We start from the raw sequence: 14,927 nt of genomic DNA, 5'->3' as shown, positions 1-14,927 counted from the left end.
AGAATTTTATTATTGTACTTAAACTGAGCAAAACCAACCGTAACACTGGATTTGGTGCTTCAAGTAAAACTTGTTTACTCCAGAGTATATGTGCAAAGTCGAGATTTATTGGCAGAATTTTGTCTGTGTCTGGTGTTTTTTTTTTATTTAAAATTTACTGGTTTTTTTTTTAATTCTGCACATGGCTGTAGTTTAGCTAAGGCTGTGAAAATGAGTGGGTCTTTTCGGCTACAAAATTAATATAAGGCAAAAGCTCAGAGATGAAATGTAGCAGAAAATTGAAAAATTTATTGTTTTGAAAAATAAGTGAACTTCTTCTAAATGTGGACAAATGAAAGAATTTTCCTCAGAAAAAAGTATATGTACATAAGTTGTATAATGAAAACTATCCATTTAGTTATAATAAAACATATGCATATTTTTTTTTAATTTGAGGTTTCTTCTGACTTTAATTGATATTTTCCTAGGAAACATTATGTCACCACATTCTCATTGTAATTGACTGATAAATATTCTTAACAAATTCAAATTAAAAACAAATCTTATACAAAAAAATAAACTCTAAATAACATATACCTGTGTTTGAGGTTTCTAAAAAAATGTAATGCACTGTACGCAAAACAACAGCATAAACAAATAGTGTCATACCTTAATAATAGCACTAATTGTACATTTGTTCTTTTATATGAGTACATAACTTTTATCATGTTTATGTAAGTCTTTCTTAATTACCATCCTAAATCAACTATAAATGAAATTATACTTTCGATATTTCATGGGTGTTCTTCAATACACATAGACTTAACTGAGGTTTGCAACACTTAAACAAGTACATAATAATACCATGACTACAGCTTCATTAAACAACTGTACATGCAAATATCACTGATGTTATATTAAAATAAACAGAAAGAGACCTGGTCAATTAAATTGAACCTGTGTACAAACCATGTCATTGTTTTGTTATGCCACCCTAAAATTTGAATTTTGATTGGATATTGAAAAGCATATATACACATATACTAGACACTGAAGATATACATTCACATCAAATAAACACACACAAAAAATAGTCTGTAATAAAGAAAATCCAAACATCAAACAGCCAAAATTGCTATGATGAAATGAGAAAATAAAAATTTGATACATGTACAAACAAAATATACCTCTAATAAACCAAAGATAATGAATTAATTTATCTATTCTGAGATTTGTGTGTTCAACAATTTAGATTTTTTGGTATGATGTAATTACAAGGTTGTTCCATTTGTATTTGTACATGTACATGTATGTGTATCTACATATCAGTCAGGGAACTCACTTAAATGAGTGATTTTCTAAATCACTGATTCAAGTAACATTATGTTCAAAAAGGTTGGAAGTAAGGGTTGTCTTTTTTTGATAATCACTTATTTAAGTAGTACAATTTTATCACTAGACTAAATGATGTAATTTTACTGTAGTTTTGAATATAGAATACTAATGAACCAGGGACTAATTATGTTGCTAAAATTATCAGAACCAACATCTGTGTTGTCTTGGATGACCAGGTCATGTCAGGTGATGACCTTGTACTGAATCTAGGATAATGTCAGCCATACAAATCACTTGTTTAAGTATCACACCTCAATTTCCTTCCAACAAATCACTTGTTAATTAAGTATCATTATTCTAATAAACCCTTCTCATTTCAACACCCCAGAACAGTGATTTTTTTTTTTATCTTTTATCACAAACAGTGGAATTTTTATTAGACCCCTTGCTATTGTGACTAAAGCCCTCAAAATCCTAGCTGAAACCCTGAAAGTATCAGGTCATTAAGTTAGATCGTTATTGTAGCATTTTATCCACTAAAATAGAATTTGCAGGTAAATTATTGCACCAAAGGCATAAACCTTTCCACTTGAAAGAAGCAAAAAGTTCATTTTTTTCAATTTTACTAATGAAAAGATATTTTGGTAAAACTACAAAATCACAATTTATGACAAAATTTGAATTTGCTACTTAAATAAGTGATTTAAAATCACTTATTTCAATAAGTCCCCTGACTGTGTATATTGTAAATGTTGTAATGTTACTATTTTCTGATGAATTATGATACAACTAAGGTGGTACCCAACACATTCACAGGAATGTATTTGGCTCGTTTAACATGTTTAAAATGGAATTTTCATAAATTTTGACAAATGATTTACTTTGACCCTATGACATGTACGACAAAAATATAAAAATGTCCAAAAATTTGAACCATCCATTTTTATTAGCATGATTAGAAAAATTACACTGGTTATAATATAAATATATATTATAGCAGTTTGACAAACCCTAATTTTGATCACTGAGAAGCTTAATACTCCTTTTATTATGCATTCAACTTAACATTTATTAAATCAATCTTCTAATAAATTCATTTTTAATTATTTATTTATATAAGTTTGAATTTTTCATTATTAATTAATCATTTTGAAATTTAGCTTAATCTTACTTTTCATTAATTTGTTTGAAATCTGTGATAAAAGAATTATGTTTTATTATTTGAAAGTGACTTATAGACAGACCCAATGGGTCGGGTGTATTTTTTTTGTGTATGTAATATATTTGAACTTTATTGAAATGTGATTACACAGGTCACTATAATAAACATTTACTTACTTACTTACTTACTTACTCCTTTAACAACACAACGTAATTACAACGTTTAGCTGATTTTACAGAGTTATCTCCCTGTAGTGTTAGGTACCACCTTAAGAACTATTTTTATAAGCAATTTTTCATAATGTTTATTTTACCTATTTTCATGTATTTTGGGGGGTTAAATTTCTTTTTTTTCTAAATAATTTCTCTATTTTTTTCCCTAAGACCATGAAGACAATGTAAGACATGCTTATGCTGGAATTCAAAAAAAGGTTTTAAAGCTATAAATGGAAACCAAAAAAAAGCAAGTTGATATACATTGTATGTTTAAATGAGTTTGTAAGTTTTTGGTTTAAAGAAAATATTGTGATTCATACATGTACATTTGTAAATTATTATAGCCCAATGATACTGATGATGGCACATACAGGTGCAAACATTTTAATATTTATAAATATAATAATTATTTGACAATTTTGTGGTTTCTCTCTTTTTCAATAGTGTATATATGTATGGATCTATCATGTCTATAAACATGATAATTAAAATGTTACATGTAGCATGAAGAGAACAAAAGTTTGAATTTTCTTAATTTGTCACCATCATGATTCTATGAAATCTTAAGCAGTTTATCATCATGATTCATGATCATGCTTTATATTTATTATGCAGGTGAATGTGTGCTGATATCACATTATGCACAAACTGACCATTTAAAAATAGTAATAAACTGTGATGCTTACATGTGCAAATGTAGTACATAATGTTTAAGATACCCTTGCAGCAGTGTTCCCTACATTGGACATGTATATTTCTTCCAGAAAAAGAAATATTACCATTACCTATCCTTACAATTCATAAATTAATTAATGGATAGTACATTTAACCATCAAGAAAGACCATAGATTGTATGTGATTAGACCCCCACCCCATTCCCTACGTTTGTACATGTACATACACAACTGTGGACATAAACACATTGTATTTTTAACACATGTACTGTGTTAATTTTGAAGTACAAACTTACATTGGTAGCCTTAATAAACTTGTTTGATTTTCATATCATTAAAAAGTATCTTATACATGTTATATATGTGAACGAATATTTAAAGAAACTATCATTTACAAAATATAAATTTTGCTTTGGTTCTTCTTGAGGTTTTGTTTTCTAAACTTCTGAATTTATGAACTGATTAATTAAAAAGAAATATCACATTCAAAAGCATTTGATAATCACTTTACAATTCATTCTAATGCATTTCTATAAAATTCTCCAACTTTTTAGGAATCTGTCCTTTATACGATATATTACATTTTACAATTTTCCGTGCAGATAGACATTGTAGCGTCAAATAATTTAATGGTGAAACTATATCATTGATTGACATTCCTCTTATCAATTGCATTGGTGTTTTTCGGTCTTTGTTACATCTATCTAAGTGAGCTCCATTCCTTAACAAGGTACGTATAACCTCTGACCTACACGGGCGATTGCTTGAGGCTATATGTAAAGGTGAATTTCCATCAAGGTCAATAGCATTTACATCAGCACCAACGTCCATTAGAAGTTGGGCTACGTCGGCAGAGGGAAAGGAACAAACAGGATATCTTCCAACATTGGTGGTCTCCCTTGAACAGGCCAAATGCAACGGAGAAAAACCTTTAGTGCCGATAGGTTTCATGCGAACTAGTTTATAAACCACCTCTTTAAATGAATGTTCTTCTGATTTTTTCATGATCTTCTGTAAACGGCACATTAAGCATAAGAGATGCATAATTATCACAAGTAATCGGCTAAAATGGCTGCTGTCTTTATCAGCTGTTTCATCAGCTTTCCCTTTCTCTAGTTCCATTATCGCACGTAATAACACATTATGAATGTCTTTGAATGCTATAGAGTGAGCGGGTCGGTTCCTCCATTCTGTCATCATAAACGAAAACAATTCTGCAAACGAAAGAAAACTACTTTGTGTGGTTGGACTTAAAGGTTCTAAAACTGTCTGCTGCATGTCTAATGCATACATCCACAGCATTATGCATCTCTCAAAATTACCCATATCTGCATATAATGCACCTCGGTAACGTATATAGTATGAAGTATCTGGATGGGCTGGTCCCAGAATTCGTTCACGCACTAATAGGGCTTGCATTCTCATATCGTCAGGATCAGAAATAAGTTCATCTAATTCATCCAGATTTGTGACTTCTTCTGAGTTTTCATATGCGGCTACCTGTGAACCCTGTTTAGGTTTTGGTAGAGAAGGATCATTTGAACGATCTTCCATTGCTTGTCGCCAGAAGTTGATAGCACCTAACATGTCTCTTTTCTTATCCACATATGTTGCACCTAATAATTCTAAAGCATCTATTCGCTCATGTTTTGTACATTCCTGTCTCCCAATTAGGAATTCAACTATTTTCGAAAATCCGGCCACACTTGCTGCCATTAAAGGTGTCATTCCATACGCATCTTTTTCCATTTTTGCTCCATGTTTCAGTAATAATTTCATGATGTCTAAACTTCCTGATTCTGCACAGTCGTGTAAAGCAGTGTTTCCTGAAATAAGAATGGAAGATATATATATATGCATGTAACAAGATCAAAATAATGGCTTAAGTTGACAAGACTCCAAATTTTTAAAACACGAGCAAATTTTTACAACCAATAATTCACAAAGAAATCTACATCACAGAACAAAAGTATAAATAAATGACTTAAATTTTATACTGTAGTTACAATGTATGCCATTTCAATTGAAAGTTTATAGTGTGTCTTTTTATAGAAATAGGAAGATGTGTTATGAGTGCCAAATATGTTGTGACTTTACACTATTGTTTTGGATAAGGTGAAGGTTGGTACCTTTTATAGCTTCCAAAAACCACTGCATTTGTTTGCACCTGTCCTTAGTCAGAAGCTTTAGTTTGTTGAACTTTATGTGGTTTATAAGTGTTTCTCAGTTCTCTTTTTTTTTAATATAAAGATTAGACCATTTGTTTACATCATATAGACCACGTGGAGGTATAGTGCATGTCTTGAAGTATCTGACACAATGCATAGATAGCATAGTGCAATTTGTGTGTATTGAGACAAATAACAGAAAATTTTATGTTAGACTATATGAACAAGACGAAGTCTAGATCTTAAGTTTGTGAACTAATATATATACAAAATGTACCTATACATTGTATATATATATACAAAAGTTACACATTTCTAGGTATATTTTTTTAGAGACAAGTGACCACACCAAGGTTATTGTAGTTCAAAAATGTTTTTCTGTTGAATCTGTCAGGTGACTTCCATCACCATGCAACCAAAATGTACATGTAGGCATCATAACTTCCAACACACTTTGAAACAAAAACAGGTGATTTATGTTAAATTGTTCCTTTTAAAATTGTGACACAATGATTACATCCCAGTTCCTTTGTTCTAACCTGGGTGATCTGAGCTGGATCACCCAAGTATGAGTTTCTTTGTTATGCATACTTTCCTTTGTTCTGTTACATTTGGGCGGGAATGTCAAATCCACTATAAAACTTATACATGTAATTAACCAGATGCTCCACAGGGCGTAGCTTTATACGACCGCAGAGGTTGAACTCTGAACAGTTGGGCAAGTATGGACACAACATTCCAGCTGAATCCAGCTCTAAATTTGGATTGCGATTAAATAGTTGACACAGCATAGGTTTCTGACACAGAATGAATGTGTTCTAATGAACTTAAAATTTTTGTTTTCTTTTTAAGCAATTCACTATGCTGTTGAATATTAATCCTCTCAAAAAAATGTTTGAAGAAATTTTCTTTTTATTTATGAATTTTCAAATGAGAAATATTGACCCCCCCCCCCCACCAAATTTTTTCACACCCCCTTTCCCTTATTCCAAAACTGATCTCAATTCAAATTTCTAATGGAGTTTGCAACAATAACTACTCATTTAAATACATCATAAAATATTAAGATGTAAAAAAAGTGCTTGTTATCACTGAATGGTAAAGATTGTTTTAATTTATCAGTTGGTAGTAAAAAGTGAATATACATTGTATATATTGTATACAACAAAGATTTAAGTTGATTCTGGACAGAGAAAGATAACTCCAATTAAAAAATTTCTTGCTATTGCACAATATTGTGCAATTAAATATTTCTTGCTTACTATTCTGAACAAAGAAAGATAACTCTAATTAAAAAAAAAATTGCAATTGCATATATTGCGCAATACTGTGCAATTGAAAAGACTTGCTATTGCCCAATACTGTGTAATGGAAAATTTCTTGCTATTGCACAATACTTAATATAATAATTTAAGGTCCTGATTTGGACCAACTTGAAAACTGGGCCCATAATCAAAAATCTAAGTACATGATTCAGCATATCAAAGAACCCCAAGAATTATTTTTTTGTTAAAATCAAACGAAGTTTAATTCTGGACCCTTTAGACTTTCGTGTAGACCAATTTGAAAACAGGACCAAAAATTAAGAATCTACATACACAGTTAGATTTTGCATATCAAAGAACCCCATTTATTCAATTTTTAATGAAATTAAACAAAAACAATGTGATTTTGGACCCCAATTTGGACCAACTTGAAAACTGGGCCAATAATCAAAAATCTAAGTACATTTTTAGATTTCAAAGAACCCCAAGGATTCAATTTTTGTCAAAATCAAACTAATTTTGGACCCTTTCGACCTTAATGTAGACCAATTTGAAAACGGGACCAAAAATTAGGAATCTACTTACACGGTTAGATTCGGCATATCAAAGAACCCCAATCTTCAATTTTTGATGAAATCAAACAAAGTTTAATTTTGGACCCCTTTTTCATAAACTGTTAGGACCAAAACTCCCAAAATCAATATTAACCTTCCTTTTATGGTCATAAACCTAGTGTGTAAATTTCAGAGATTTCTATTTATTTATACCATGTAGACTAAAGTTATTGTGCGAAAAACCAAGAAAATTGCTTATTTGGCCCCCAACTCCTAAACGGTTAAAACCAAAACTCCAAAAATCAATCCCAACCTTCCTTTTGTGGTTATAAACCTAGTGTCAAAATTTCATAGATTTCTATTTACTTTTACTAAAGTTACTGTGCAAAAACCAGAAAATGCTTATTTGGGCCCTTTTTAGCCCCTAATTCCTAAAATATTGGGATCAAAACTCCCAAAATCATTCCAAACCTTTCTTTTGTGGTCATAAACCTTGTGTTAAAATTTCATAGATTTCTATTCTCTTTTACTTGAGTTAGAGTGCGAAAACTAAAAGTATTCGGACGACGACGACACAACGTGAAAGCAATATACGACGAAAAAATTTCAAATTTTGCGGTCGTATAATAAAAGGAAAGGACTTATCTATCAAAATTCACGTAGAAAAAATCCAGTGTATATGCTGGGATTCAAATCTTTAGCATATCAAGCCACGACAGATACCACTACACCACAAGGTGTCAGACCACCAATTACTCCGTCCAATTTAGAACGTATGTAAAAGTAGACCTACTCTGACACAAAATAGTGCTTTTGATGTCCTTGTTTACTTAAACTAACAAACAAATTTGCAGAAATGAAACTTTTGGTGAAAGATAAATATATCTAGATCATTTTGAGCCAAAATTTACTTGTCTATGAGTTTGCATTAAAAATTGAGGATTAATGCGCTCCATAGTATGCTAATTTTAGATTTCCAGAAAACCAGGTTTTTGTTTTGGAGTACTTCTATTTAAAGGTCAGTTATTTTGTTAGAAGGCTTTAAAGGTATGCTGAAAATTGGCATGTAGAAAGCTGAAACATGTACAATTCAGGATATACCTGGTTTCTATGAAGTTAAACTTAAGGTAAAATTTTTAGAAAGCTGTGAAAATTGCAAAATTTGGTTGAACAGATAGGGATTTATAATTGGTGGTCTGACACCTTTAAGAGAAATGCGGTGAAACCCAAAATTCAGATAACAATTGATTTTTTGGTCTTAACTGATTATTGGAAATAGTAGTAGCCACATTTTAATCTTTTTGGGGGTAAAAAGTCACATATTGCAAATTTGGAGCCGTAAACCTGAATTTGTGCTATTTTTAGCTTTTCCCACCCTGACTATATGCTTTCATATAAAAAATGTTATAAATTGTTATAATTGCACAGTAAGTTGTTTCTGTGGTGTTAAACATTAAACCATAGGTTGATTACTACCCCAAAAAAAATTGTTGTCATGAAGATTTAATGAAATTATTTGATTTTTACCCCTTATATCAATGCGGCATACCATGTATATGGCAGATAACATAGCCTGATATAAACACTGCATAAACTAACAAAAATCTCATTTATTATCTCAAATGAAAGTTTTATACCTTAAATTTTATTGACTGATAGTAAATAAAACAGTTAGATGGCCAACACTGCACTTTGATCAGTTTATAGTCACATTACTGACACCAGGTGTAAAAAAGGGGGGTCAATATTCCTTGATTCTTCAATACCTTTGATTTTTTACTAAACTCATTGTAAAAATTGTGGAAAGTCTTTAAAGCAGTAGAACAAACAAGGAACAATCAACAAAAACTGATCTTGACATTGAAAGTTTATGTACCTCTAGTCCAAAATGAGATTTTCAAGTATTTTCTATCAAAGGCTTACATTACAGTCCGTTTAAATTGAGCTGTGAAATTTGTAATATGAGTCGCATTATGCTCAGAAAGGATTTTTTTTACTACAAATTGACTAAGAATTAAGAAAAAACAAAACAAAAGATTTCTGATCAACTTTTTTTGCTCTTTAGGTGTCAGACCACCAATTACTCCGTCCAATTTAGAACGTATGTAAAAGTAGACCTACTCTGACACAAAATAGTGCTTTTGATGTCCTTGTTTACTTAAACTAACAAACAAATTTGCAGAAATGAAACTTTTGGTGAAAGATAAATATATCTAGATCATTTTGAGCCAAAATTTACTTGTCTATGAGTTTGCATTAAAAATTGAGGATTAATGCGCTCCATAGTATGCTAATTTTAGATTTCCAGAAAACCAGGTTTTTGTTTTGGAGTACTTCTATTTAAAGGTCAGTTATTTTGTTAGAAGGCTTTAAAGGTATGCTGAAAATTGGCATGTAGAAAGCTGAAACATGTACAATTCAGGATATACCTGGTTTCTATGAAGTTAAACTTAAGGTAAAATTTTTAGAAAGCTGTGAAAATTGCAAAATTTGGTTGAACAGATAGGGATTTATAATTGGTGGTCTGACACCACAACGACTGGATACGAACTAATAATAATAATTTAACATACTTAAAGAAAGCAAGATCTTTTTATAAGTGGGGCAAATTGGCAGACCTTTTACAGTGGGGTTTAAACCTTTCTCATTAATAAGTGAGTTGTAAGACGGATTGTATAATTTGATTTTACACTTTTTTCAAGAGTTGGATGAGTTGGTAAACAAGATGGGGCGATTATTTTTATAAAGTGGCGATATAGTGTGGGCCGATCGGAAAGTGAGGCGAGTTGACATTGTTTGATAGCTACTCAGCCTGTCCAGGGGTCATAAAGGGTATACATCATATAGTAATATATAAAGTATGTTATCATGGTTGTGTGGCGTTCTAAACTAGATTTTATGAGTTGTAAATGGTTTCCGTCTTATCTTAAACAGCTGGGATGTAAAATAGTTATCCCACTCTGACTTAGTGTGTCAGTGTTAGATCACCCTCTGGCCTCAGGCCATCAGGGTGATCTTACTGACACACTGCGTCCTTGTGGGATAACTATTAATGACTGCTGTACCCATATTTTGACTATTTTATTTATTATGTATGTTAAGTTCAGGCATCATTGTAAATATAACCATGATAACAGAATTTGATGAGATTGTCATCAAAGTGAGAGGTTAACCGCTGTAAACTGGGTTTAATCCACCATTTCCTACATTTGAAAAGCCTGTGCCAAGTCAGGAATATGACAGTTCTTGTCCATTCATTTTTGAAGTGTTCTGTCATTTGATTTTGCCATGTGATTATGGACTTTCCAATTAGATGTTCCTCTGAGTTCAGTATTTTTGTGATTTTACTTTTTTTTACTTGTACATGTAGACACTAGTTTTTGATGATCATAAACAAAAAGCTTTTGTGATAAAAAAAAAAAAAAACAAGCTTCTGTCCAAGTTTGGTAGAAATCCAGGACAGTTTAAGAAAGTTATTTAAATTTTAAAAACTTTAACCACAGAAAGCATACTTGTGGACCAGGCCGACAATGACCTAATGTAGGATCGCTACATGTATGTCTCGCCATTTCAACAAAAATCAAGGCAAATACCTTTTTTTGTCTTACATAATTCAAATGATGCTGAACTGATCACATGGTTTCCTTTTGTTATGTAGTCTCAATGTCAAGGAATAAAATAAATTTTAAACGGTAACTTTGATAATCAAAGCCTGAAAGGCTGTAAAGGCAATTGCTGCCATGTTTATGTTTTGGGCACTTTTTTTTCATCCACATATATTTAAGAATTAAACATGACAGGAGTGTTGTCTAGTGAGAATTGAGAAGGTTTTAACTTTATATCAATTAAAGACTTTAGCAGAAAGTCATTTTTAATATGTTTTATATTTCACAAGGAGACAACACGTTTACCAGGCTAAAGTTGGGGTCAAATATACATGTGCTGAAACATATAACTCCAAGAGAAATTATTATGGATTATCCCCTAGTAGTGTTTGTAACTGGGCAATAATTTCCTTTATTGATTTAATTTTCATAATTAATTTAAATTTAACACTTCAGTTAAAACATTTCAACTTTCCAGACGCAAATGTTGAAAAAACGGAAAGAAACAAAATATATTACCAGACATAAACATGTAAAAAATAAATATATATTTCAGCTGACTAAAAGTATTTTCATAATGTTACTTTGTCATCATTTCTTAAAAACTAAGTCCCAAACATTATTGCTCAGTTGATATGTGTCATCCTCATGCGGTACAAGATAACTATAATTCTCATGCAATCCCGAAAAGAGGGGCCATCACAGACAAACACGACATTAAATCGTCATTATACGAACAAGAACAAACAGCTCTAAGTTGCTTTGATATTTATCCAATTTTCAGGAAACATTGTGAAAATGATCTTCAATATTTCGAAAACATGTGAAATAAAATTGCAAACACGGTGGACCGTCGAGGGTCAACAAACGTAGTAGACTCGTCTTTCCATAATGGTTTCATCATTTGTCATTCATACCCAGTTTTGAATATGATATCCAAAAAGGATGTACTTTTTTTAATCTATGAAACTAGAAAATTCCAAATTGTAAATATCTCTTCATCTGGACTTGGCATCTATCACGTTTGGACGGGTCCATTTCATTAGTAAGGTGATCGATAAATCTTACGGAGTTATGACAAAAAAGGAAAACAAACTTATTGTTATGTGTTTTTAACAAGGGTTTCGTTCCTCTAAATTATTTGCGCAAACAAATCAACAAAATAGGTTAGTTAACTTTGTCTATTTTTAGATTACAGGTAATCATTTGACACTACGTATAACCTGATAACCTGTGTAGTGATTTTGATTTTACGATAAATTTATGAATGAACGACAATTTTATGAATGAACAAGAGCACCTATCCTCTTTCTTAAAAAAAACACCAATTAAACATATAAAACCGTATATTATAAAAGATAATTCAGTCAAATTTTCAATACTAAATCAACAACTGAAATGATTCCATATTTTGTTGAAACATCGTACGAACGGAAAACGGAATCGCAGGTATAAGAATGCATTTTTTTCACTCGGACGTCTATGTTTTTTGATAGTCAAACGGTTGTCCCCCTAAATACAAAAATACACCTACAAGAACGTATGCTGAAACTTCTTAAATCCACTCACGTTTTTCAAAAGTTTCAAGCTATGTATTGCATTAGAAAACATACATAGGTGTTTAAGAATGACAGACCAGGAGCCTGTTTAACAAAATACTATGGCTTGATCTGGGCGGAGTCTCTGATCTGGGTCACAAAGATGGCCATACGCGACGGCATGAAAGCAATTGCTTTAAAAATAGTGCATCATTTATATGTTTTGGTTTTGGTATTTAGCAAGATACATGTATATGCTATTGCTAGAGTTAAATTTGGTGCTGATTTTTATTATTTATTTTGCATACTGCATGCCTTGTTTATTTGTTATTGAAAACGTTTTTATATTCAGTAAAAAGCTCATTAGATCTTATACGTTTTTTACTGTTTGTCAATATGCCTAATCAAAATAAAGTTTTACTTATAATGATTCAAGCTGGCTATAAATATTTTTTGAAAGCCCCGATACAGATGCGCCTTTTACATTTGTTTATGGTAAATGACGTCATATGGGGACGAAGTCCCCAATAACAGTAGAAAATTCAATAAAAAAAAAATTCGGGAAAATTTCCTGAATTTTTCATTGTACTAATGAACTCAAAATCATTCAATTTATTTATGTCATGTTTTGAAATCCAGGACCTGCGCAGAAATCTACAATGTACTTCCCTTTTCCGGTTTTGTTTGTATGAAACTTTCAGTAAAATATATATTTACCAGTCTATTATAAATAGGAAGGAACGCAATATCAATTTCATTTTTATATGAAAAAACGTTACGTAATGAAAGCTTTTCTTTGTTTACATTTCATATGACGTCATAACTTACGCACAACTAAACTCCCTAACAACAGAACCAAAATTGGAAACGTTACGGTATATTTCTGTTTCTTTTATTAACAAATATTTAAGTTACAGAAAAATAATTCATACAGACTTCGTCCCCATTTACAGGTAATGCCTGCCTCATATTAAAGAAATAGACAACATATAACTACATGAATTAACTTTTATAAATAAAAATTACTATTATGTACCTTTCACACTTTTTCTATTGACATCTGCATTCAATTCTAATAAATACTGAGCAATCTCTCTATGACCTTTATAACAGCTTATCATTAAACAGGTGTGACCATGTCGGTTTGCAATTTCAATATCAGCTTCATTATTCACTAGGTGTTTTACTATTTCGTAGTGTCCGTCGAAACAAGCAGCTCTTAGAGGAGTTGAATTAGTGTATGTAGTTTTATTGACCCCTGCTCCCTTTTGTATCAAATATTTAACAATGTCTAAATGACCAGCAGCAGCCGCACACCACAAAGGTGGTGCCCCTTCAATTGTCTCTCCATCAAATGTCACGGACCCTACTTGTTCAATTTCAGCAGTACATAGTTCTATGATGTATTTTACAACTTCTAAATGGCCATTACGGCATGCCATTATCAGTGGAGTAGCCCCATTTGTTTTTGCGTGTACAAGTTTCCCTATTTCTTCCTTCGATTTGTGGTCGAGGAAAATTTTCAGACGATTCAATTTACCGTCCCGTGCGGCATTATAAACAACACTTCTATATTCCATAGCCTTCATGAGAAGGCTTTATTGATTAGGAGACCTATATAATGATAATTTTAAGGGCCTTTTGCTTGATATTGTGAGTCCAACTCCTCTCCTCGTTGCCAAATATGTCAAATATGGCGAAGACAGTTTATCGCCAGGGGGCGTCATTTCCGGTATTCTTTGTTTAGCTAAACACCTAACTGTAAAAACTAAAACATATACTATAACGTACATTTTAATGTGGAATACGTTTTTTTTTATTTCTCAGTTATCTCTTATTTCATTATATTATAAACAGACAAGAAATGTAAAAAAAAAACCACCAAGAAATCCGTACTGTTATCATCTTATATTTGTTTGGTAATCATCTGGGACTATTTTATCAGCGACATATACTCTTGTGGACAGTTGTCTCATATTGGCGTATTTACACTTGTATACTAATTTGTCCGCCATTACGTAGAATCACACAGGTTCCCGTAAATTTTGACATAACAATTCAAAAATTTGACGTCACAATCAAAAAGTGATTGTTGCTTGACGTCGAGGGTGCGACTTTTTACCCCAATATACCCCAACATACCCCAATATACCCCAATATACCTCAAAAAACAGTTTCAACATTATATTATTGAATAATAATATCATTTAAGGCATTTCTCTGTTATTTCAACACCAATAATACTTTATTTTATAAATATATTTAATTCTAAATCACTTTTTTCATTGAAACTTGTTCCGTTCTTGTCAGCCGCTTACGATCACAAAATGACTTTTTACCCCAATATACCCCAATATCTTCCAATAAAACGTTTCAGTACAATATAAATGTTGTGGAAAGATATTTTACCCATGTTTATTTCAAAAAACAAC

At 31.5% G+C, this 14,927-nt stretch overlaps 1 protein-coding gene across 1 annotated transcript; it reads right to left on the bottom strand.

The window, feature by feature from the left end:
* Positions 1-2,666: 2,666 nt before the first annotated feature.
* LOC134716254 (protein fem-1 homolog C-like) lies at positions 2,667-14,217 on the bottom strand. The gene is made up of 2 exons (XM_063579132.1): positions 13,532-14,217; positions 2,667-5,191 (listed from the first exon to the last, which is right to left on the bottom strand). The coding sequence occupies exons 1-2, from the start codon at positions 14,082-14,084 to the stop codon at positions 3,885-3,887; spliced, it is 1,860 nt and encodes a 619-aa protein (XP_063435202.1). The 5' UTR covers positions 14,085-14,217; the 3' UTR covers positions 2,667-3,884.
* Positions 14,218-14,927: the final 710 nt, after the last annotated feature.

The sequence above is a fragment of the Mytilus trossulus genome, chromosome 4, assembly GCF_036588685.1.
Source record: "Mytilus trossulus isolate FHL-02 chromosome 4, PNRI_Mtr1.1.1.hap1, whole genome shotgun sequence".
Taxonomy (NCBI): Eukaryota; Metazoa; Mollusca; class Bivalvia; order Mytilida; family Mytilidae; genus Mytilus; species Mytilus trossulus.
Note: the sequence above shows the minus strand (reverse complement) of the source record. Positions and strands in the feature narration are given on the sequence as shown.